This window comes from Prinia subflava, chromosome 1, assembly GCF_021018805.1.
Source record: "Prinia subflava isolate CZ2003 ecotype Zambia chromosome 1, Cam_Psub_1.2, whole genome shotgun sequence".
NCBI lineage: Eukaryota > Metazoa > Chordata > Aves > Passeriformes > Cisticolidae > Prinia > Prinia subflava.
Genome location: NC_086247.1, coordinates 22,297,685 through 22,323,489, shown reverse-complemented (window position 1 = coordinate 22,323,489; position 25,805 = coordinate 22,297,685). Strand labels below are relative to the sequence as shown.

The following is a 25,805-nucleotide window of genomic DNA, read 5'->3' as shown; positions in this document are numbered from 1 at the left end:
AATATAAGTGTTGTCAGTATGGTCATGCATATCTCACAAATGTTTTCTCTGGGAACTATTCCGAAGTTCTTAGAATAAAACACAAGGAGCAGTGCTCATGAGGGCAACACCATCAGAGTGCTCTGTGGCTGGAAGAACACAGCAAATTTGGTTTATCGGTGAGGCAGGTGGAGGACATTCAAGCTACTGTTAAGGAGACTCCTGCCACTCTTGCTGCTCACCTCAACAGGACAGATGGCAGCTTCTGCTTGCACTGGGTGCTGCCAAGCCTCACCTGTTGTTGTTTATGCAAGGCCTGTTTGAGTTCTGCGTTCACATAATTTGTAGCTGGACAAGACTCTGTTAACATCCTTAATCTGGACTGTGTTAATGAAGCCCTGTGAAGTGTGTTTTTAGTGTCCCAAACAGAATAGCCTGAAGGTTTCAACGAAGATAATACATATTTTTCAACCCTTGTGGTCATCTTCAGAATCAGTTATCCAGGAAAAGTCTGTGCTGCACACTTGAGTGGGCAAGGACTTGGGCAGGTAAATGCACCACAGCACCGAGTGGCTCCAGAAGGCATACAGCTGTATTCCTCTGGTGCACACATGTGGCTTTATGCGTTCTGTCTCTTCAGTGCCCTCTTGAACAAGATATGTTTTCTAATTTTCATTTTAGTAAACAGATATCTCCATGTTATGTATATATGTATGTGCATATGCTGTCAAAAAGCTTTAGTAAAGGAAATGTTAATTAACGTTATCAATGCTAATTAATATACAGAGTGGTATTCATAAATTATAGTCCTTCTGAATTTTCTTAGAAAGTCATGTTTATTCTGAAAATATAGGTGGTTTATTATCACAAAGGGCTTTCATCATATATAAAGACTCAATTGCATTAACCTGCCACAAATACAAAGAAAGAACTATTTATGCCTCTGAAAGCAAATCACCTTTGGGAATAATAATTAATTAACTTCTGGGAATAATTAAACCCCTCTGAGTTTTCAGGTTGTACAATGAAGTGTTGAAAATTGTTTGGATATTTTTTAAAGTGTGATTTATGTAATTTGTGACTTCTTTATCTACTTTTAGCAGTGCTAAGGGGTTAGGAGCATTTTTCACTAATGTAAATTAACTACGGTGAGACAAAACCAAGTGATGTGCAGACACTGCATCTAGGTGAATGTCAGGTTCATTGACTTCATCAATACTGATAAACTCTATATGGGAAATATCTCAATGCTCACTGCACAATTGCTTCCCTTTCTAAGGTTCTTTATCCACAACTGGTAGCTGTTTCTAGGCTGCTCATCTTCTCTTCCATGGGCATTTCAAATGGAGGAATTGTGAAGCAAGCACTCAGAGCTGTTAAAAACATCCACACTCCTGATGACCTGTTTGTGCTGCTGTGATCTCATGAACAGCATTCAAAAGCATATTTGTGTGTTTATTACACACCATATCTAACATGCTCTGAGTGAATAGAGGCAATTTTGATGAGATGTTGTGTCGGGCTTACCTGCAAAACTTTAAGAAATATTTAAGATTCTGAGTTCTCTAATGCATGAACTGTTTCTGTTCTCTAATAATTCTTTGTAATAGATATCAGGTGTCCATCAGAATAGCAGATATTTGGAAAAAGTTTTATTTTCATGGTTTGAAACAATATGGTAAAACACCAAAATGGTGCCTAAGAAAAAAAAAAAAAGGCAAAAGAAAACAAAATAACTCATTTTTACCTGGTTTATTTCTGAGAAATTATATTACTCACTGACACAAATGTTTTTGTTGTTTAGAACCAGACTATTGTTCTCTTCAGGACCATGGTTGTGAACAGGAATGTGTTAATACAGATGATTCCTATTTTTGTCGGTGCCAAGAAGGGTTTAGACTTAATCCAGATAAGAAAACATGCAAAAGTGAGTAATCCTTGGACATATGCTTTCATTACTTGAACCTGCAATGAATTGTTTCCCTTCTGAAAGGATGGAAGTTTTCTCTGTAATTAAGGTTGAAACAAATGTTTCTTTATAAACTTGAATTTTAACTGAATGAATCATGCTGGGGAAATATACATTTTGCTGTTTTGTAGATTACTTTGTATATTAGACATTTTTGAAGACTTTTATGAAAACTTGAGGATTAAGGAAGGAACCAAAATTACTTAAAATAAGTTCATTACTTTTTTAAGCTTTCTGGCCTTGGCTTGTAAAGTCACAAGCAGCTTTGAAATTAAAAAAAAAATCACCTTGTTTTACCCAGTTGATTTAGCCAAGGACAGATACATTTCATCAGCTTGGGAATGTGTTGAACAGACAACACAGATATCAAAACCAACTTAGAGTCACACACGAAACTTCAGTTTCCTAAAAAAATTGTAAAAACAGCATGAGCAATGTCAGTGTTATAAACCAGTCACACATGCTATTTACTTTAGAAAGACCTAGTGTTACAGTTCTTCCTGAGTGGAGGCCTGCAATCACAGCAGAATGTTACTGTCTTAATGTCTTAAAGTTTAGGGAGAATATATTCAGCAAAATTAAACAGCTGGTCTCATTACTCAGTTGTTGGGAGGAGAAAATTGTACTACTGGTATTTTATGAATAATAAACTTGTTTGGAGCAATCTAATTCTATTTCTAGACACTCATAAAATGTATCTGGTTTTGAAACTATATTTTTGTTCAGTCTTAAAGATACGTTCTCACCAAGCATTTTTGTCTGTACAGTTCTTTTGCAGCAATCCATGCTATTCTGCTATTCTGCTTTTTATTATCTGTATGGTATTTTAATACATCCAAGTTTTTATAGATTCAATAGCCTTGGTCAGCAAAAGAACAGCATTGTGTAAAATATTTATTGCCAAGGATATAATTGCAAATTAAAGGCAAATTGTAATTCCCATTTGGGGTATTTTTCCTTATGGGGCTTTGAATTTGGCTGCACATCTGGTGATGTTTCCGGAATTAGGCTCCTATTCTAAATCTTGTTGTAACAATAACAAGGGTCATGTTAGCTAAGCTTGTAAAATAAAGCAGATTGTTTGCATATATGCCCTGTTCAGAAATCAAGGACCATAGATAGTGGTGACAAGAACCAGGCATTCCTCCTTCACCACCATGTGTGACTTCTGATGATTACAGGAGAAAATCTGTGGGGATCAAAGTGAAGCCTTACATAGCTGAGTTTTTGCATTCTGCTCTCAGATCCTCATCTCACTGTCAGCTTTAGTAGGTATCACAAGCACAGAATCCAGTATTGCTTAAGAAAAGTGAGTTTTTCTAAGCTGTTTTACTTCAGAAACCCTTATGGCTGGCTTCAGTTTTTCTTTCCACAGAAGTAAACTTCTGTGCTTTAGGTCAGCATGACTGTGAACATGAATGTGTTAACATGGAAGAGTTCTTTGTGTGCAAATGTCATCCCAGATACACCCAACACCACCACGGCGATACGTGCAGCAACGAGTGTCTCATGAACTGCAGTGACTCGTTTGCTGCAAGGGAGAGGTGTGAACAGAGTGAGAAAACACTCCTGGGTCCCTTCTGAGATATTTCTGAGTCATGCAAGCCTATGTTGCTGCAAAGTCCACCACAAACCAGGCCTAGTGAAGTAATGCTATAGTGAATCCCTGATCCAACAGAGAGCCAAAGCATCATTTTCTCCAATCCAAATAACTGGGGAAATGTGTTCAGCCGTTTCACTCAAAGGCACTGTCTAACACGAAGGCAGTGCCTGCTGCTGAGCATCCATATCATTGTGTAACCTGCACTCCTGATAGTGCTGCATGCTGATTTGTGGAGATACGAAGAGACCCATCCATTCTGTATGTTACACCTTCAGTGATCCCTTCCACGAAGTGTCCTTTTTCAGAAAAATGTTGCTAAATGAAGGATCGGTGTTGCCCTAGAGAAACCCAACAGCACTGCCCACTTGACATCACCCGGTTTTAGAAGGTAGTTTTATTGCAGAGAACCATTTTGCATATCACCTTAAATACTGGCAGCATTTTTCCCTGATGTACTTATGACATAGTTTTCCAAAGGAATACTCAGTCTCTGAAGTTTTTAAAAAAACTTGGTAGGATAAGTAATAATCATTTTTAAATAAACTGTGATAAAGTCATATAAGGTAATCCGCATGAGTTGCAACTTTTTGACAATTATGGTTTTAGACAGCCTCAAATTGAATTTCTAAAAATTAATATATCCTAAGACATTCCTTGTTTGCAAAAACAGAAAGCCTTCCCCAGTCCTTTCCCCTGCTTGCATTTTTTTACACATGTAATAAAGCACTAATGATTACAAAATTTACAGTTATAATAATTTCCAAAGCCTGGTAATTAGCACCTTTGTGATTACTGCATTCTTTGAAAGAGTGTTTTACAAAATTCTGCATGAGAGCCCCAAATATTTAAATGTTAAAAATTCATGTTGGTGTGGGTGTTTGTATTGAAAAGATGGAGCCAAACAGATGTAATTTTTCACAGAGAATAGCCGCATTTTTTTTTTGTTTCCACATTTTTTGTGTGCTCTGAGAAGTTACACAAGCCTCTTCATGATGATGTGAACTCTTGGAAAAAGGAGGAGGTTCCAGCTGGAACTTGCTGTAGCTAGTAAAAACTGACACCTCAGTTCAAGTTCACCTCTTTTTTTTTGAATTACATTTGTTCAAGCCTATTTTGTCTCTCTGTGTATGATGGTAAATCTGGACCAATTACTGCAAACTCGTTGCTTAGTTAAATAAACCAATAAACAGAAATATTTAGAATAAGTGATTTAATATTAAGTACAGATTTTTTTAATGTAAATAAATTGCTGCAGACATGTCTGTTAACATCTGTAAATGATTTGCAAAGGAGACATGCGAGCCTGTATTTGTGACTGAAGCAACTCCACTACTTTTGATCAAGTTAAGCTAAAGTGATTTGGGCCTATATAACTAAAACTAGCCATTAACAAACCACTAGTAAAACACTGTGAGAAAGTTCAAAGCTTTTTTCCTAAAATATCCTTTCTCTTTACTCACAGAGTCAGCAAATTGCATAGTACATGTGTGAGTGCATGTATCTTACCCTACAGCTTTGCTGTCCACTGTGAGGAAATGTATTTTTTAACCCCAGTCACACTTCTCTCCCTTCTCCCACCTTTTGTCTTTCACACAACTAGTTGCATACAAGATTTAAAAGACACATTCCATGTAATCTTACTTGGAATAGGAATAGGAAAATCAAAGATTGGAACATGTTAAGACACTCTCACACTCGTAATTTCTATCTGTACCCCATGAGGATTTAACTACTTGAACCTGTTGGCAGGTTAAAGTTTTATATTGGTGATTTCTTATCCTGATGAAAAAATAATTTAATCTTTATTAAACAATCTGAAAGCCATAATTTCCATTTCAAAAATTACTAATACTCATATTTGTGAAAATTTAATGGTGAACAGATGAGAGAGTCCTGCTTTTTATAGAAGGAAAGCATGCATGAGACCAGACTCGGCTTCAGGGTTTTCCCTTGTCTCCACTTTGTGTCAGTTCAATCACATTGTGATTATTGGCAAAGGAAATCTGCACTTCACCAAGTTTGCTATATGCCAAGTGGGGTTGTTGCGTTAATTTCAATTAGGTGTTGTTGATTAACTCAATTTACTTAAGTAGGTAGGGATACTTGCTTAACTAAGAAGCCATACTAATCTTTTCCCATTGCGCTGCAAAGGCATCATGTACTAACCACAGTGTCATAGTTTGTGTATGTAAGACACCAATGTGATTTCTTCAATCATTAACACAAACCAATAGGAGTGGACCACTGTGTGGAAAGCAATCATGGCTGTGAGCAACTGTGCCTAAACACCGGTGACTCCTACGTCTGTCAGTGCTCTGAAGGATTTGTCATCAATGAGGACCTAAAAACCTGCACACGTGAGTCTTGCAAGAACATCCTTTATTTCAGCTCCCTTGGGAAAGGTTTCTGTTTTCATACAGGGAAAAGGACTCACCTTCAATTTTTTCTTACAGTCTGCATTTCAGTAGTACTTTAATAATCATTTGGCAGCAGAAACAGAAAAAGTATTTAGGACAGAATACTAGTCAAGATAACTGTTAGTCCTCATATATTCAGAGAAGTTTTGGGAGACCTATTCATCCCCAGGTGTTGAGGACAGTTTTTCAGTCACCTGACAAATGTGTCTGACAGGTCATCTCAACAGCAGTGTCCCCAGGGCAAACTGCCTCACTTTACCTTGGGGCAGGAGAGGAACTGAGAGCCCCACACTGAGCTTTACATTGAGCATGGGAACCCTTAGTAAGTGAGCAGAAGTTTTCCTGGCAGCTCTCCCCTCTTTGTATGATCTAATGATTTTCTAGTGATCATTGAGAATTGATACAATCTCACAAACAGTTGAATTGCCTCCTTCACCAGAAAAATAATGTATAGAAAGGGCCAGAAAAAGAATTTGAGTACATTTTACCTGTTTACTTTTTATGGACCTCTTTGGTGAGAGTGTTTTGTCCACTTTTTCCAGATTTTGGAGGTACATTATTTTTCAAGGTTGTAGAGTGTTGGAGCAGCTCCAGAGTTCACCCTTTTCCTTGCTCTTAGACACAAAGTTTTAAGAGAAGTCAAAATGCAAGTCTTCAGTCACAAAAATTATTTACAGAGAAGTGAGGCAAATCAGCAAATGCAATTTGCCTTTGCATTTATCCTTGTGTTTGCCTCCATACTAACTTTTTTAGCCCCATCCAATGCTTTGACAGAGTTTGCTTCTGTCTGCCACTGCAGCTCTCTAGAAAGGGGCAGACAGTAACGCAAAAGTATAATTAGTGTTCATGTAACAACAATAGGATCTACTAAAAACAATTTTTTAGATATTTATCTGTAGTATCACTGAAAATTTAGAAACAGCCAAGTAATGGAGTTTTATCAACTTGCAAATGGAAAATCCCTTTTCCTTTGTAGTAACAAGAGATGATTTTTCATTCCTAAGTTATTTTCCTCCAGGCTGTACTTGGAAGCTTATCAGCAGCAGAGATCAAGAAGCATTTGGACAACATTCTCAGGCAGATGGTGTGAGTTTTGGGATTGTCCTGTGCAAGGCCAGTAGTAGGACTTTGATTGGTCCTAGTGAGTCCCTTACAAATCAGGATATTCTGTGATTCTATGATAACCCCATCCTCATATATATTTAGGAAAGATTTGTCCTATTCCTCAGCTCTAGATGAGATGTTGAAACCTCTTGAACATTTTTAGGCTACCAGGAAGAGCGTTTTGGCACTTTGCAATTTCCCAAATGATAAGTTGAATGGAAGGGATTAGCATTTAACATATATCAGTCCTAGTGAGAAAACATCTGGGACGTTCTAGTATTATATACAGTGGCTCAAAAATCTTAAGAAAGCTGAGGGAACACCTGAATGGTAACTAAATCTGTACTCTGACAACTCATTAAAAAAAATAAGTGTGTGTGGCCAACAGACAGTAGCAAGTCCTGCTTGCAAAGTCTCAGGAGCCCTATGTCTTTATATGACAAAGAAACACTTGGGAAATTTGAGATGAAAACTGGACCATATTTGACAGTACTTGTCACTGGCAATTCGTTGTAAAATCTTGATAATCCAAGCCAAATCCCACTGACATCTGAGAGGTTTTCTTCTTGCTGCCACAGGAACTGGGTCAGGTCCATAAGTGAGTTCTGGGAACTGCCACCTTCACTTCAGGCCATTTAGAGACTATTTAAAGAATGTTCACAAGGTAGCTTTTATGTCTTTGTTGCCAGTGCCCTATATAAAATCATTGCCAAAATATTTTGTTTTGTTTTAATCCACTCTAATCTAATCCAGACATGGACTCTGTTTAGCTGTGTTAAGCACAGAAAAGTATGGTTTCTCAACTCTGCTTAAAGCAAAAGAACTCTTACATTTTACTGAAGCTTTGTAATCAGATGAGAAACTGAATTATTGTTTAATCAGTTCAATGTATTTATATTTACTTGCTTATATGGAATGCAAATAGTAGAGTTGAAAAACAATTGAGTCATTATTGGTTAAATTTTTTAATAATTTTGATTGCTCCCACAGGAGTTGACCATTGTGCTCTGAGTGATCACGGCTGTGAACATTTGTGTGTAAATGGTGACAGATCTTATACTTGTCAGTGTTTTGAAGGATACAGGCTTCGGAACGATGGGAAAACGTGTAAACGTAAGTTATTATTCAGCAACTTGGAGTCTAAGATTGCACACATGGAAGAAATCTTTAAGGTAGCACTGGATTGCCTAAATGTTCAAGGATTTCAAGAGGTCATATTTCCCCTTTGGTGTCATATTTGCCAGCAGTGTGCCAGTATCTTGGATTTGCTGGGGCATCTAAAATGGTACTGAATGCATACTTTTAGGCACCTGAATCACACCCTAAACATCTGTGCCATTTAAAAAGTAGCCCTGAAATTGGACAGTTGTGGACCCAAAACTATCCAGAGCTGGGATGACTGTGATTTTCCTCTAAAATTTTAAGGCGAAAGTTTATAATGTTTATAAAATCTTACCAAACATGAAGCTTGCAACATTATTAATGAAAAGTTCATTTTGTCCAACATAGGATAAGGATGATTGCAACAGAAATATCATAACTGTGTTACAAATTTGACTACATTACACAGTTATGAGGAGTGGCAGATACCAAGAAAAAAAAAGCTAATAGCAAATTTTTCTCAACTTTTATAGCATAGGTCATCAAGTGATCAAAGAGGAAACATGGATAAATCTCAGAAAAACTCACAGGCATTCAGTATTTTGTAACTGCAATCCCCATAATATCTAATAGCAACGTGTGGTATTAAAAAATGTTAACAGAAAAAACTTAAAGGCATCCAGATATTACTGTGATGAATGAAAAGCTCCTTATTCTTAGCTAGTGTTTCACAATATCACCCTCTTTTGTTATTCTGTGCAGAGACAAATTCTGCCTGTCTCAAAAAGTTAGGATATACTATAAGCAAGTTAACTTTGAATATACTGCCCTTAACTAATTTTTTAAATATTGAATTATTCCCAGGTAAAAATGTCTGCAAATCAGTCAGCCATGGCTGTGAGCATGTTTGTGTTAATGCTGACAGTTCCTACATCTGCAAGTGTCGTGAGGGATTCGTGCTGAGAGAAGATGGCAAGACCTGCAGAAGTGAGTGACTGCTATCTGTTGAACACTTTTGCATGTACATCAGGCAAGGAAGGAAAGGGGTATTTTTACTTCTTACTGGAAAAGAAACAACGAACTTCCTTTTGATAGCTACATTTCTCTAACGTTTTCATTCAAAACCTACATTTATATTAATCATTCCCAGGACAGGATATCTGCAAATCAGTCAGCCATGGCTGTGAGCATATTTGTGTCAATGAAGATGACTCCTATGTTTGCAAGTGTCATGAGGGTTTTCTGCTGAGAGAAGATGGGAAAACATGCAGAAGTAAGTATGCTGAGAATTACTCATAGGATTTTCTTTACAGTATGTAGATCTGAGAATCATTCAAACAAATACAACAATTTACTGTTGTAATAAAGGAATAGTCTTCGTATGTATAATATAGGAGTAGTTTTTATATATTTATACATATAGACCTTCCAAATGCTTGTAAGAGACTCTGTGGACAAGAACAGTGTCTTTTAATAGATCAGCTGACAGACTAGAAACAGAAAATACTCAAAAATATTCAGGTACCAAGAGCTGAAAATGTTTGCTGCCTAAAATTTAACCTGTTTATTCCAGTGGTATCAGTAGACCTAATGAAAGCTGCTACTTCTCCCTGCATGATATATTTGCTGTAGATGTGCTTTAACCAAATACCATCAACTGTTCTCAGATAAAGACATTTGCAGTTCAGTTCACCATGGCTGTGAACATGTTTGTGTTAATGCTGATGAGTCCTACATCTGCCAGTGTTATGAGGGATTTGCACTAAGGGAAGATGGAAGAACATGTAGAAGTAAGTGTCCTTCTCTTTAGTAGATTTTCTTTATAATCTGCACATTTGTAGATATATTTTAAATATGGTAATCTTATTTTTTTAACAGATAAAGATGTTTGCAATTCTGTTGACCATGGCTGTGAGCATATTTGTGTGAATACTGATAGTTCATACCTTTGCCAGTGCTATGAGGGTTTTGTATTGAGGGATGATAAGAAAACATGTAAAAGTAAGTTATTTTAATGTTACTATATTTTTTATATTTGGACATCTACAGAAGAAATATATTATTTAGAGGCAGTTCTTCTCATAGGAGACTTTTCCCTATAAAAAGGAAAATAAATTCTTTATTTACTAGAAGATTACTACCATTAGTCTTTAAAGTTTTGGAAATGCTCTTATTCATCAAACTGTACTAAATAAAATCTAAATTATTCCTAGATAAAGACATCTGCAAATCAGTCAGTCATGGCTGTGAACATCTTTGTGTTAATAATGATGATTCATACACTTGCCAATGCCATGATGGATTTGTACTAAGGCAAGATGGGAAAACATGCCGAAGTAAGTAGTTTGTTATTAAGAGAAAAAATGTAATTTTTGTCTTGTTAGACTATTATTCACTGGTTCACAGTAGCCAGAATGGAATATTTTTCTCTACAGATCATAAGATTTGTATGAATTAAGTATTGTTTAAACTAAAGCTACATTTCAGAAAAATCAGCCAATTTTAAGGTTTGAATGTAGGTTTTAAAATGTGGACCTCATTTCCAAATTAAGTATATTGAATTTTAATCTTCAGCATAGCCTGTTGCTGCATTTTACTGTATTGGGTTGACGTTCTAATTACCACTGTGTTCTTCTCTCTGTATTCCTGCAGATCATGACTTAACTTGTTCCGTAACCTCTTACATGTTCTTTTGTAAATTATAAGCAAATGAAACTCCTTCAGGCTTTTTATGTTTTCTAATCTTTTTATAATTCTCTTCTTGGTCCCCTAAAACCTCTGCTGTTTTTCAGCATCCTTGTGGATGCACCACAGAAAGAAAGTCGTCTAATCGGAGACACAGCAGGATCTAGGGCAGAGGAACAATAACCTATGTAATTCTTATTTGAATCTACCTGACACTTTTTTATCATTTATCTTTTGTTTAATTTTCTTTTCAAAAGATAGTGTTAGTCTCTGACCAAAATATTCTGCTAGTGCTCATGTTCAATTAGATATCTACCATGATCTAAAGTTACTTAAGATTCTCAGTATCACAGGAGTCCCATGTCCTGTAAGTACAGCCTTCATTCTTTGTTTCTAAATATGTATCCTTAATTCTGGCTATTTTAAAATACATATGATTTTCTATGTTATCCAAAAAGATTAATGTTACCTAGTGTCAGCAGCTGCTTTATATTTATTTGATATTCTCTCAGAAGGGGAGTAATCTACAGACTTTGTTAGTGATTATTTTGTGTTTTATTCTGGGCTGCCATAAAAATATTAAATAGTAGAGAAGCAAGGCAAATTCTTAGAAAGAAAACTACTTGATAGTCACCCATCTACAGTTAGTTCTGAAGCCCTTTTTAGCCAGTATTAATCTATATAATGTTGATTCTGTAGTCTTTTTCCTTAATCAAAATAATTCCAAAACTGCTGCCTTTTTGAATGCTCCACTGTATGAACAGCATAAGCTTTAAGAACCAGCCTCATCATCAATTAGGAAAGACATTTATTTAGTTTTTCCAGGAATTATTTTTCCATAACACAAAGTTGATTGATATGAGTCCTCTTTATCTGATTTTGCTCTGACTCAAGTTCCACATTACCTGTTGCGTTATTTTAACTCAGATCAATGCCAAGCTGACAGGCTTACAGTGAACATCTTTTTAAACACGGCAACCATAGTACTTTTTTCAGTGTGTGCATACACTGGGAATGGAGACAGCTCAGGGTTTTGGGGCTTCCTCAAAGTTCTAGGGGTTACTGAAAATTAACACTAAGCATCCAAGGTATTCTTCAGAAACCTCTTTTGCAACTCTCTGCTGCAAGTTATCTGGAGTTACTGATTCAAAAATGTGTGTATGTGTTCAGTAGATGCTGTGTGACTTCACACAGTGTGAAACTCTTCACTCCAACAAGGTCGTGGGTAATCTATTTCATAGGTTCAGATCTGAATACACTAAAATGCTTTATATTTCTGCATTAAGATTGGCAGTTCTACCTTTCTGTCTATTAATGAATAATACATTGTTAGAATGCTTTTTGTTCTTCCTAATAGTGTTTAAATATTATACTCACACTACCCTTTATTTGGTTGGCCATGCACCCCCTTGTCTTTTATCTTATTATTTCAGTGTTTTCAAGTTCCTAGTATTTTTCACATTCAGTAAATACTGTGAATGTTCCTTTCTTTCAGTTGTTTTTCAAATCTTATAGCTGTTTCCAACATCAGTTTATAGATTTTTTAACTATCCTGGCATTCTTTTAAGATTGTGAGACTGCATTTTGGGAAGTATCTAGTAAAATAACCTTAAACAGTGCAATCGTTGATAGTTTTTATTACTATTATTATTTCCCCCCTGCATGCCAAAATAGTCTGGCTCATACTTGCTTTCAGCTGTGTAAAATTCATCCTTCTGAAGTAAGAGCTGTCTGCTAAATGTCTGCTGCTGATTTGTATTTTATTCTGTTTATAAGCAAATGTTTCTGAGTTGTCCACAGCTGTGGATAAGCAGACACTAATTTTTACTTATGACTATGACGGGATCTAGTTTAGATTTAGATTATATTTAGATGTCTTAAATATAATTATATTTGAGTTAGAATATTGTCTTATGTAGTAGTTTTTGGAATTTTTGTTTTGGTAGCAGGAGACCCCCATGAAATTTGGCTCAGGTTGAAGTTCTTCTAAAAATATAAACCTCAAGAGTCAAGTTGAACTTGGCTCTCAGGAGGCCACTTTTTGTGTAAAGGTAGTTCTCCATAGAAACTGATATCATCTTTTGCATTGCATGAAGAGGAAAAAGGGAATGTTGATAGATGGCTCCACTTTCTTCTGCACTTTCTTCCCATCCATCCCTTTTGAAGAGGTTTTAACCAACTGGTTTAACATTGCAGACATACAAATCCTTGCATCAATTTTCAGCACTCCAGTTAGATTTTGTTTATCGTCTTAAATAAGTAGTTCCTATTCTTTCAGGTTTTGTTTATGCAGACTCCTGGCACTGATCTAAGGATGTTAAGAATTATGGTTAAATCATGTCCTGTGGTGTTTTTCTTAGTTTTGTTTTTAACAGCATGCATTTGTGCTAAATGACTGTACTAAATTATTCCCTCCTTTCACTCTTAGTGTTCTTAATGTAAAATCCTCCTCCTCCTTAATCTAGTCAGATTAATCCTAAAATGGTTTATTTTCAGTTGGAGATCATCCAAACTGAAGTTCTGGTCAGATGATAAAGAATAGATACTGGATTTAAGCTAAGATGTCCATCATTTAACTAGCAAGAGATTTGCTTTCAGTTTGCTTCCATCTTTTTTTGCTCATGAGATTAATGCCCCAGTCTTTGTATTTATAAAAAAAAGTTTAACTAACAAGATACATAAATATTATGTAACTATTCCTAGGCAAGGATATTTGTAAATCAGTCAACCATGGCTGTGAACATGTGTGTGCTAGTGCTGGTGATTCATTTGTTTGTAAGTGCCAGGAGGGATTCCTGCTCAGAGAAGATGGGAAAACTTGCAGAAGTGAGTAGTCTGATATTTATCAAGATACTTTTTATCTACAGCTTGTGCTTGTGTAGAAATGTGCTAACCAGCCAAAGCTGTCCTCTGTTTTCAGATAAAGATCTTTGCAAATCAGTCAACCATGGCTGTGAACATGTTTGTGTTAATTCTGGTGATTCATATACCTGCAAATGCCACGATGGGTTCCTACTGAGAGAAGATGGGAAAACCTGCAGAAGTAAGGAGCACAAGAACTTAATTGGATGAATTACACATACAATAATGAAGGCCTCTGCTGATGTGTGCTGACTCCCAACTCTCCTGTTTGCAGACAAGGACATTTGCAACTCAGTTGACCATGGCTGTGAACAAGTTTGTGTGAATACTGAAGACTCCTACATCTGCCAGTGTCATGAAAAATTCATACTGAAGGAAGATGGAAAAACATGTAGATGTGAGTAGCCTGAGCTATAAAAGTATGTTTTTATTTGAGGCTTTCAAGTGTTGTGGGTGTGAGTGCACATGTGTATGTTTGTGATTTCCAACTATTTGGGCTGGTTAAAAAAAAGATACCATCTGTCCTAACAAGCCTCACCTCACAAACCCCATCCGCTTTTCTCAGATGAAGATGTTTGCAACTCAATTGACCACGGCTGTGAACATATTTGTGTTAATACTGATGATTCCTACGTCTGCAAGTGTCACAAAGACTTTATACTGAGGGAAGATGGAAAAACTTGCAGGAGTAAGTTATTTCATCTTTGTTTTGTACTTCCTGATCTGTTAATGAAATGCACTACACAACAGTAGTGTGTTATTTGTGTCTTTATCATATAATCAGCTTCATGTTAGTGAGATCCTTCATGGAAAATCATAGCCAAATATTTTATATTTTGTGAAATTTATTAACTTAGCTAACTGTGCTAAATGCAATTTTCATTATTCCAAGGTAAAAATGTCTGCAGAACAGTCACCCATGGTTGTGAACATGTCTGTGTTCCAACTGGAGATTCATACATGTGTCAGTGTCACAAGGGATTTATATTGAGGTGAGACAGGAAAACATGCAGGAGTGAGTGGCTGAAACTTTTATGTGGAATATGTTTTTCAGTCTTAAAAGAAATAACAGACTTAATTTCACTCAAAGCTTGTTCATGACAGTTTTGTATTTGAAAAATGGTCTAATAAGGGGATTCTCTAAACAATTCTCAGCTAAAGACCTGTGTAAATCCATTGACCATGGCTGTGAACATGTGTGCATTAATAGTAACAACTCGTACAGCTGTCAGTGCCACGAGGGCTTTGTCCTGCAACAAGATGGGAAAACATGTCGAAGTAAGTAACTCACTATGACTGTCAGCCCCTCTTCTCTGGCACTGCTGCATGAATGAGCAAAGATATTGTACTCCTTTGTTATATGTTCTTCAGATATCATGTTTGGAGTCTTTGGATTAATAAAATGTTAAATAGAATACAGATAAATACTTCAATTTTTCCTAGGTAAAGATGTCTGTAAATCAGTTGACCATGGTTGTGAATATGCTTGTGTTAGTAATGGAGATTCCTATATCTGCAAATGCCAGGAGGGATATGTACTAAAAGAGGATCAGAAAACATGCAGAAGTAAGTATCTTTTATTTAGAAAGCATTTTTTTCTTTTATTTCTAAAACTAATTGACCTCACTTCAAAAAAAATTATAGAATCATAATGGTCTGGGTTGGAAAGAACCTTACTAAAGATCACTTAGTTCCATCTCCCTGCTGATGGCAAGGACACCTTCTACCAGACCCATTGTCTCCAAGCCCAATCCAGTTTGGCTTTGAACACTGCCACAACCTCTAATTTCAAACATGATACCATATTTGAAAGCCCAGGGCATATGTGTGTGGCAGAAAATATCTCAAACAATTAACTTGATGCTCTCCTAAGCAAAAATCTATTAAATTGGAAAAGTTGTTTTAGTGTAGTGTCGAGTACAATAATAATTCTTTTGAAACATCAGGAAAAAGCCAAAGGGGAATCTTATTATCAAGGAATGTGCATTTTAATCAGGTTCATACACTGTAGGTCTTATATCTTTATATACTATATTTTAAAATACTATTAATTCTGTTTGCTTATCTTCCAACATGACATGCATGTATCTCATCATCTCTAAATACTTAGAGGAGAAATTCTACTGGAACTCAGTAAAAACCTTTATTCTGCCAAAAATGGATGCCTTAGTTTAGGAGACTGTGATTACCAAAAGAAGGGTAACAAGTTCTGTTCTGACTGTTCTCAGCCCTAACATAAACTGCACCATAAACTGCTGCCCTTTCTTGACTTATGCAGTAATGCTGAGGTGGTTCTGATACATATATTCATTGTATTTTCATCACCTTAGTACATGTGAGGTGTCTTTTTCTCAGATGACTGCAGAAAGGAATTCTTGAGCAGTCTTTAAATAGATATTTTCTAAGAAGAAAAGTCCAGGCTTTAAAGCTGAAAATCCCTTATTTGTACATTGACTTGGTAACAAGCATCTCCAGTAATTTCTGCAGAGCAGTTTCTGCTGCACAGTTCTCTTTTGTGTAGTGCTTACAGCATTCTCCCTGTAAAAAGATCAGAGATGAGTGGAGGTCAAAGTTTATTTGGTCCAGACTAAGAAGCAAATCTTCCATTCCTTAGTATGGCATATTTTCCCTGGAAGTGCCATTGATCCAATAATCCAATAGGAGCTGAGCACCTCTGCAGCTAGCCTTTGCACAAAGCACACTAATCTCTGCCAGCTGAAGGCAATTCCTTTCCAGAACTAAAAAAAACCACCCATACCAAAACAACCCACCTGGCAGAAGCAGTCTGCAGCTTGGAAGACATTCTCCAATCTCTAAATTCCCCAGCCTCATTATTGATGCCCAGTGCCTACAAACGAGTTTGATTTTTGCATGTGCATTTGCCAAAAAGTATGGGAAATATGAATTTTACAAATTCACGTGTCTTCTGACAAACTCCCAGCTCTAATGGATAAACCAGAAAAGATTAATTGCAGCAATACATAACTTTTGTAATTACAAAATTGGTAGACGTTTACAAGTAAAAAAACCCCTTATCTAGCCAATTCTGATTCTCTCAATAATTAAATAGTTTTTAAACTATTTTATAACTTCTGCAACACAAATGCAGCTTCAATGATTCTCTTCCTGGTCTCTCAGTGCTGACAAATTTGACAAATGCAAAGTTAGCATACGGGCTTATCTCTGGAAGAAAATTCTGGCAACTCTGTCTATATGCTAACTATGTTCTTCAGTTCTCTCCACTTAAGAGTAATTCTTACCATTTGCTGGTTGTTGCTGCATTGTGAAGAGTTGTAGTATTCTGCAAAGCAGAATGTTTCTCAATAAATGATCACTGTGGTTATAATTTTGTTAAATTCTCAGTCATAGGCCCACTCTTTGCTTTTGAGACAGACTGTACACAACACCTTCAGACACATGGGCACAGTAGGATGAGCCAGGAACAGGGTACTGTAGATGACCCCTGAGTTTAGGCCAGCGTATCTGGATCCCTTTCCCAGCCTCCTGGAGTTTTTTCTTGATCTGTACGCTCTGCTGCTCATTTCACAGGATGCACTGAAGGCCCACTTGACCTGGTGTTTGTGATTGATGGATCAAAAAGTCTTGGAGAGGAAAATTTTGAAATTGTAAAACAATTTGTCTCAGGAATCTTGGATACACTTGAGATTTCACCCAAAGCTGCTCGAGTTGGTTTGCTTCAGTATTCCACTGAGGTTCGTACAGAGTTTACATTAAGGCAGTTCAGCTCAGCCAAAGACATGAAGAAAGCTGTGTCACAAATGAAATACATGGGTCGAGGTTCCATGACAGGACTTGCCCTGAGGCAAATGTCTGAGAGAAGCTTCACAGAGACAGAGGGAGCAAGACCATTTTCAGCAAATGTCCCTCGAATTTCCATAGTGTTTACGGATGGACGAGCCCAGGATGAAGTCTCTGAGTGGGCTACCAGAGCAAAGCAACGTGGTAAGTGGAGACGTTTTTGGTGTCTCATTCTACAAAGCAAATATTGTTAGAAATAAGATGTAGTTACAGTTTGGATGAGCTAACCAAAAGAGTGTTTGCCAAAGCAGTCTAGCCAGTACATTGACCTCTGTCCTGCACATCAGATCCTTGTGTTCACAACATCAGATCTTTGTGTTCTCAAGGGCTTTTGCTGCCAGGCATGTGCATTATCCCCAGAGCAGGACCCATGGGAGTGTCTCACCACAGGTAGTGGTGCCACCCACCTGCTCTGAGTGCCCTGAACATACCCACTAAGGGGTAGACATTTGATACAGAGATCTGGGAACACTGGGAACTTCACCACAAATTCTAGGAAAACAATAAAAGAAACACCTGTCTCTTCAAAATACAGCCATCTTTTCTTGTCAGAAATACTATGGTAATAACTGGCTATATTTTTATTTACAGGGTATATTCTTTATTTTTAACCAGTTTTATAGTACTAATGGTGTTCTGGAAGGAAGATGACTCTTTGAATGAATATAGCTGTAGTGCTATCTTCCTGTTTCTACATGCCTATGTGTGGAAATTGACTGAAAATTGTGATTTTTAATTTCTAGTATATTTGGGCAGACATCCATCCTTTAGGACACCTGTATCACAAATCAGAAGCTTTTCATCTGTTTATCCGACTAAACTGAAAATATTCAAAACCTGTCGAGAAAATAAACAATCCCTTTTGTCTCTGCAAAACTTTTTATTTTACGAGAAACTGATTTAAGAACTGTGGCTGATGGGCCACAACACAGAGAAAATAGCCAGACTTTAAAAGATTTTGCCCATCTTTTTTCTGTGCTTATTTTATTTATTTTTTAAACATTTTATTGACATATTAATCAGAATTTGATACATGATTAGTAGAGCACTGATCAGGATCACTACCTCTCTGTAAAGAGAAAAGGGAAAAACATCCAAAGATATGAGAAGGGCAGGTGCTAACAAGAGTACCATTAGAATGAAAGATAAAGTGGTTTTAAAATAATTTTTAAACCCCCAAACATTTACAGGCTTACTAGTCAGATGAAACTACATTGAGAATTTACAGAAGGAAAAAAGTGCAACCCAGCTTTCTTGCTTGCTGAATGAAACCTCAGCTCTGCACTGCTTACACTGACTCTGCAATGCTACAAGGCAAACCCATCCCCTGTGCAATTGCAGCATAACCAATAGAGTAATGCTCAATATGAAATGGACCTTGAATATTTTATCACTGATATCCCCAAGTCTTTAAACAGCAATAACTTCAGCATGACTGTGCATTCATTAAATTGAACCAGCTTCTGGTGAACACTTTTCTTTCCTGGCCAAAGTGCAATGGTAGGCAGATTCATGAAGAAAAGTAAGGAGATACTTATGTTAAAAGTTAAAAACTTTAACTTTTTTGTTATTTTATTGTATTATCAGACCAATGATTCTTCAGCAAAAAGCTTAAAAGCTGCAATTCAGTGAGTGTGTAGCAGTTATCACCTCATGTTAAATAAAGGTACCAAACCTCCTCATCCCAAATGTTACCTGAAACCAAGCAGAGAAGGCAGCTTCTTCTCTGTAATTATATCAGAGCTGTGGAGCTCATAGCTGTACTATGAATCACAAAATCAGTACTCATTGTGGACACTTTCTAAGCCTGAACTGATATAAAGAGAAATGTATCAGATCATAGGCTCATGAGCCTAAAAACGTAACTGCTGAAAAAGAGATTATTGAAGATATCTGTTGTTTAGAGTTATTGCTTATTTAAAATCTGTCTGGTGCAAGGGCTCTGAACCACTTCCTCCTCCCCTGCTTCCAGAGTTAACAAAACTACACATCCTCACTTACCTTCTCCCTAGGACCTCTGCTGTGGAAATACTTGTCCTGAGCATCCCTGTTGTGAGGCTTTTTCTTCCCTAACCCCATAAATTTCTTGTTTTCCCATTCCTACTCCCCTAAGTGGGCCTTCCATCCTGTTAGTGCCCCTTAGAGAGCAAGAATCAAGTCTCAACATGCTCTGAGGATTTCAATGAAACGCTTAAGTATTTTTCTGAAAAATTACTGCCATCTTTCAGGATTCTTCCCCATTTGCTAATGTGTAACAGGTCTTCCCATAAACCCAGTAATCAGCTGCATTGCACAAACCCTACACACACACAAACCAGGGACTTGCAGTGCAATTGTGAGGCTCAGCTGTGTGACTCTCTTGGATTGTTTGTAATTCTCTTTCTGGGACCATTTACTGTCAGTAGTGGCCAGGCAGGTGTAATTTCTTTAACACAAAAACTGTGAAATTACAGCAAACAAGAGAGTTTCTACAAAACTCCCAGTAATTAAAAGCATATGAAGCCTCTTCACTGATTTTGATGTTACACAGAATATTCATTTCTTGGGCTCTCCCTTTCTCTCATATTTTCCTTTCATGGACAAACAAGTGCTTAGAATTAGAACTGCTGACATAATAAGTATATGAAATTTCTTTTGAATCCAGGTATAATCATTTATGCCATTGGAATAGGAAAAGCAATTGAGGAAGAACTGCTGGAAATTGCTTCTGAGCCATCATATAAACATCTCTTCTATGCTGAGGATTTCACAGCTCTGGAGGACATAAGTGAAGAGCTAAGAGCCCAAATCTGTGAAGGTAACAAAATTCCATTTTCCTTGAGATAGAAGAGACGTGAATGTTTACAGGTGTTTGGCTTTTTGGATTTTTCTGCACTTTAATACATGAAGAATATATATTGTTAATCTATCACTGAGTAAATGTATTAGTCATTATCTTCCCTTTATTTTCATGAAGGTTGCATAAGATATACAATTCTATGCCTAGAAGAATCAATCACTTCTTCTCTTTTCTATTTCTACAGTTAAGTCAGCCATGCAATGAACCCCACTTCACCAAATAAACATGATCTATTTCATTAGGAATGTGGGAAAATAAGCAGGGATTTGTAATACATTAATGAGAATAAAAAAAATCCCAGCAGCAAAAACCTAAACCACAGCAAAATAAATCATCAAGAACTGTTGTGTGTATTTATAGAAGACTAAAAATAGTTCATTGAGCATACATTCACAGCTAGAAAGAGTGGATTTCAGTTATGTGTAAGCTCTGAGTTTTGCTACACAAATATGGAAGGTTTGTTTCAGAAAGCACCTTCTTCACTCTGGAACAAACAGCTTGTATATAAATATTCCCAGATGAAGTTTTGCATACTTTTTGTTCTTCAGTATTAAGAAGCCCTAGTTTCATCTTTCTGAAATACTAAATACTATGATAATATAAATCCAAGTCAGTTAAATTAATCTTATTAGGCAGATAATCTTCCAATGACAGTGTGTCATCTGAAATGCTTTTGGAGATGCCAAAGCCAAAACCATCTGGCAGCCAGAACAATAATTCTCACTCATTAGAAAACTTCAGTATAATGACTCTCACTGAGCAGCAAACCTCAGAGCTTGGTGATGAAAATGCATCCTTCAGGTACCCACAACAGTGGTTAGCAACCACCATTTTTTCCCCTTTTAACTGCATTATTTACAATATGAAAAAATAAGTAAATCCTGCCCCTTTGTGGCAGTTTCTTGTCTACACCTCTGGTACCTGAGCAGCACTGGTGCTTCAGTTTCTGTCCTTCCCCTCTCTAAGCAGGCCATGAATGCCTCACACCTGTGAACTGAGGACTGACCCAGCCTTGTTTGTCTGGACTCTCCAGGACTACCTATTACTCATCAACTCACTCCACCAGAAATTCTGCCTCCAAACACATTACACAATCTGAAAGTTCTTCTTTTTATCCCTTCTGTTGTATACAGTGCAATTTTTCTCCTCTTTTCCAATATCAATGACTTTTATCTTTACTCCAGCTTTGGTTGTTAGCTGAGGTCTTCTGAGGCTCCAGTTTGTGAGGACAGTAGGAGATCCTGTCCTCAAGGACTCCACTGACAGAGCCTCTCATCCCTGGTCCCAGCTGTGGATGCATTGCATGTTTCTAACTCAAGTAGAAGCCATCCAAATGTTTTTTTGGAGGTTAGGCTTTTTTCTTCTGTTCTGCAAGAAAGTGTCTGCCTTGTAAAATAGCTGCTGATTACTATTAATTATTCTTGACGACTAGTAGTAAAGGCAAAAAAAAAGGAGGGGTTTTTTCCTCTTGCCTCTTATTAAGAGGAATTCAGTCGGAAGGTTCCCATTCATTGCCTTGGTTAATGTTAATTTCTCATCTGACTGGAAGCACTAACGAGGCTCCAGCAATGTCACACATAATACACACACAATATTATTGCAGCTTCAGCCCTGTTCTGAGCATGTGCATTATGGAGCTTTTAATTACATGATCATACACTATTTTTGTCACAAGACCCCAGCCCTGATCAGATGACAGTACGCAGCAGCCGGCTGGTTAACATTCTGTTCTCCTTCTAAATTGTGGATCATTATCAGTTCAGCAAATACTCAGACATTGCTTTTAATGACACTTTTCCACAGGCTCCTCCTGACAAATTGTGTTTTGTTACAAAACAGAACACTAAAAATGCACATCCAACTTCAGCATTGTTCCCCAACAAATTTATTCATTGCACTGACTTCACCAAGGGATTCGGGGTGATCAGCCTCTGTCACTACTTGTGTGTTTATTCACCTTCAGAGGGAATGAGATCAGAAATCTTAGAGCCCTGACTAGTTTCTGAAGCCTGAAGAGGAGTTTCTGAAATGCCCAATTCCTATTCCAAACTAGAGACCTCCTGCCATACCTCTACCCATTCATCGGTCTTTTTTCTGTCCCTAATTATGTGTCCATACCAGCCCTGTGTCCATACCAAAGCTCAAACATTTCAGGTCAGTTCCTCTGCCCTTCCTGAACAACCCCCTCATTAGCTTGCAGCTCCTGAACAACTTCTAGAGCAAGTCATTATCCAGGGTCAAACACTCAAGATTATTTTACTGCTCCATCTCTCCTACAACAGAAATCTTCACCATCCTCTTCCCACTTGATCATTCTTCAGCTAAGACTCTGCTTCTCATTTGTTTTATTCCCTTGTGATGTCATCCCACACCTCTCTGCTCTGAACTCTTCTCCAATATCTGAGTTCCCTCCAGCAGCTGGTTCCCAGACAGACTGAGATATCTAGATCTAAATATTGTACTGCCTGAACTCTGGTCTTCTTATTCAACCACTCATCTGTTCTTCCCTGATATTCATGCTCTGTAATTCCAAACTCCACTCAAGAGGGCCTCATCTCCTTCCCAGTGCAACTTAGAACAGCTGTATATTGTCGTGCATCTGCCAAAACTGACTATACCAGCCGGGACCCCAATAGTTATAGCAAACCTGGATGTCACAGAAGTGTTTTTCCACCTCCTTACTGCGTCTTCATGCCGCATCAGGCGAGTTTGCACTGCCACCTTTTACCCCCAGGGGTTCACTTTCGGGGAAGGAGCCCTGGGTTCCGGAGGAGGGAGTGTGTCCCAGCTGTCCGTGCAGTTGTTCGGTCCCTGCTCCTCCGCTCCCCTGGCCCTGCAGGACCCCGCAGTCAGTCCAAGGTGCAGTGTCCGTGTCCCAGCGCTGGAGCCATCCCAAGGAACCGCGGCTCCCCCGCACCGCCCTCTGGCGGCAGGAACCGCGCACGGCACACACGGGCTCAGCTTCTACCTCAAACAGGGTTCTGCTCCTCTCAGTCTTGGCTGAAAAGATCGGGGTGTGGACTCTTAAATAAATCCTTACATTTTAAAGGCTCTGCTTCATGAATTAGAAACGTCTGTTTTTTGCTTATAACTGCAGTCTATCAAACAGACTCTGTTTCCCATTATAGAGAAGAAAACTGAAGGACAGGAAGAAACTTTTTCTTTCTCCAAGCAATATTCTTATTCAATTCACCCTAAAGGATGATGGATAATAATGAAACATGAAAGAATTTTCACTGTAGGACACAAAGTAGATCACTGTCATTTCAGATTGCTTCACTATTATTAAATAATCACTTCTGGTTTTGGAGGAGTTCCTCTGATACTGAGTTGAAGGGCAAGTCCTGGAGTTTCCATCAACACCGGACCTCTTCTAAATTGCACAGGTATGAGGCATTCTCCATGTGTCATGAGAGACTATCACCAAGTTACTGGCAAGAAACATCTCAAGTTCTAGGCAATGTGAACATTTTTATTGCTCCTTTTGTGATATCATCTCCTTTGGCAATTTCTATCTACCAGCCTTGAAAGAGTCACCTCACCAGCAGGATGCATCATCTGAGAAGCTTCATAAGACGGGTACACAGCCTTCAGGTTGGCTGGTTTAACTCAAGTATCCTCTCTCTTTTCATGCTGCCTTCTGTAAAGAACTCACAATTCAGCCAAAATGGTTCATCCCATGTCCCTGGCTCCTCGCCCCTCCAAGCAACCCTACTTTCTGCAATGTGAAAAATGGAGACTCACTGTAATAAAAGCATGGCTGCATGCTTCTTACATCATCTGAATGAAATACTTCACGGGGAAGCTTGTATTTCAACACTGTGCTTGACACTTTAAGCATGTTCAGATTTCAATCACTTCTGTTTCTCACAGAAACCTTCACAAATCCTTTTCAGTTCTGCAACCCAGAACTTCCATCATGTATACAGTAAATACAGCCTAACAGCTTGGTTCCTTCACATCTTTGTATCCCTAGTCCTTTCCTTGAATGATCCTCACTGCAATTAGTGAGATTACTTACTAATGAAGGAGTACTCAGTGCATGTGAGGAGAGAAAATAAAAGAATTTAATTTGGTGGGTCTGATTTTTAGACTTTTGGGGGGTTTCCTGCAGGACCTGAATCAACCACAATAGCCATCACAGATGTCATTGACTGTCCACATCTCGCAGTACACCACAAGTATCTTTTTGAAGACAGTCACATTCACTCCACAACAGGTAATTGGGTTACTTTTGTTTAGAACAACCCAGACTGTTCTTTGAACATAGAGGACTACACATTGTGTACTGTTTCCCAGTACCGACAGAATCTGCCTCCGGGTGTTCCTTTGGATGTTGACCTGTTTTTGAGAACAGGAAGCTGTATTAAACCTGCTCTGCATTTATAATTCCTTGTCATTTCCTCCTCATCCTATTCAATTTATTCAGCATTTAGCCTATGCTTAAGTGTTTCTGTTTTTCAGCAAAAGCCTCAAAAGATAACGACCAGTGCAAATGTGAAAACCTTGTGACATTCCAGAACTATGCAACCAGTGAAGTAAGAAAACTCACCCAGCGATATATCCTTTCTGAGTAACTGTTTCTTACGGGTAAGATAAGAAAGGCAGGTTATAACAAACTAATGTTTTTGCATCAAGTCTTACCTGCCTCCGTAGCTAAAATCAGTTTATTTTAATGAAAAACTAAACTATGTAATAGTTAGTTTCCAAGAAGCAATGCCTTTAACTTTTCATCTGCTTCTCCTTCATAGAAGGGACCAAAATATTAATATGGACCTTGAATTTTAATAACCCCTTATAGTAAATGCCTTCAGGCACAGCAAAGAAACAACTGGTCAAATTCAAGACTAACACGCTTTGCTTTGGGTTACTTCTTATGCTACTGAAATAGCATTTACTGGCTACAGGTGTCAAGAGTACAGAAGATTTTTTTCCTGCTGAACTGCTTGGTGGGGCACCATATCCAGTGAGTAATTTAAAACCATACTCTAGAAGACTCAGATCTGGTTAATCTTGCATTAAAAGAAATGCAGATAAAACTTGGTGAAGTACAGATCAGTAGCTTCTGCCACACAGTTAGTCTGTTTATTTCAAGGGAGCTGCTAGTGCAGCAGCCTTTACACTGCCTGTAACATCCACACCTCAGGAAACAGCAGCAAACTGGCAACACAACTCATCAGGTACTATTTATGCAGCAAAGTCCTGTTTTCTTCATGAAAGCTGCTTCTGATCAAATAAACACTAACAAGACATCACACCTTCTAGTTCAGTTGTGTAACTGTGTGCAAGAGCAGTAAGCACTTACTCTCTGCACAGAAGGGTGCAGCGATACCAACAGCTCATCACTGTGAGCTTCCTAGACAGGAACAGCTTCAAAGCGTGAACAGTCTGTCCACAGGGAGGCAGGTAGAGCCCTCAGTGGCTGGT

At 37.8% G+C, this 25,805-nt stretch overlaps 1 protein-coding gene across 6 annotated transcripts in view; it reads left to right on the top strand.

Moving 5' to 3' along the window:
* MATN2 (matrilin 2) overlaps positions 1-25,805 on the top strand; it is a 70,632-nt gene that overhangs the window by 42,548 nt on the left and 2,279 nt on the right. For 2 of the 6 annotated variants that reach the window (XM_063390513.1, XM_063390476.1), the window contains exons 7-25: positions 1,784-1,906; positions 5,786-5,908; positions 8,063-8,185; positions 9,038-9,160; positions 9,324-9,446; positions 9,841-9,963; positions 10,052-10,174; positions 10,387-10,509; positions 13,562-13,684; positions 13,779-13,901; positions 13,995-14,117; positions 14,286-14,408; positions 14,876-14,998; positions 15,164-15,286; positions 17,270-17,683; positions 20,184-20,336; positions 23,901-23,972; positions 24,493-24,597; positions 24,843-24,938. In XM_063390513.1, coding sequence (XP_063246583.1) covers positions 1,784-1,906; positions 5,786-5,908; positions 8,063-8,185; positions 9,038-9,160; positions 9,324-9,446; positions 9,841-9,963; positions 10,052-10,174; positions 10,387-10,509; positions 13,562-13,684; positions 13,779-13,901; positions 13,995-14,117; positions 14,286-14,408; positions 14,876-14,998; positions 15,164-15,286; positions 17,270-17,683; positions 20,184-20,336; positions 23,901-23,972; positions 24,493-24,597; positions 24,843-24,938 — 2,562 coding nt within the window. The remainder of the gene's footprint in view (positions 1-1,783; positions 1,907-5,785; positions 5,909-8,062; positions 8,186-9,037; positions 9,161-9,323; positions 9,447-9,840; positions 9,964-10,051; positions 10,175-10,386; positions 10,510-13,561; positions 13,685-13,778; positions 13,902-13,994; positions 14,118-14,285; positions 14,409-14,875; positions 14,999-15,163; positions 15,287-17,269; positions 17,684-20,183; positions 20,337-23,900; positions 23,973-24,492; positions 24,598-24,842; positions 24,939-25,805) is intronic. The other 4 variants (XM_063390486.1, XM_063390499.1, XM_063390494.1 and 1 more) reach the window with 4 other exon arrangements.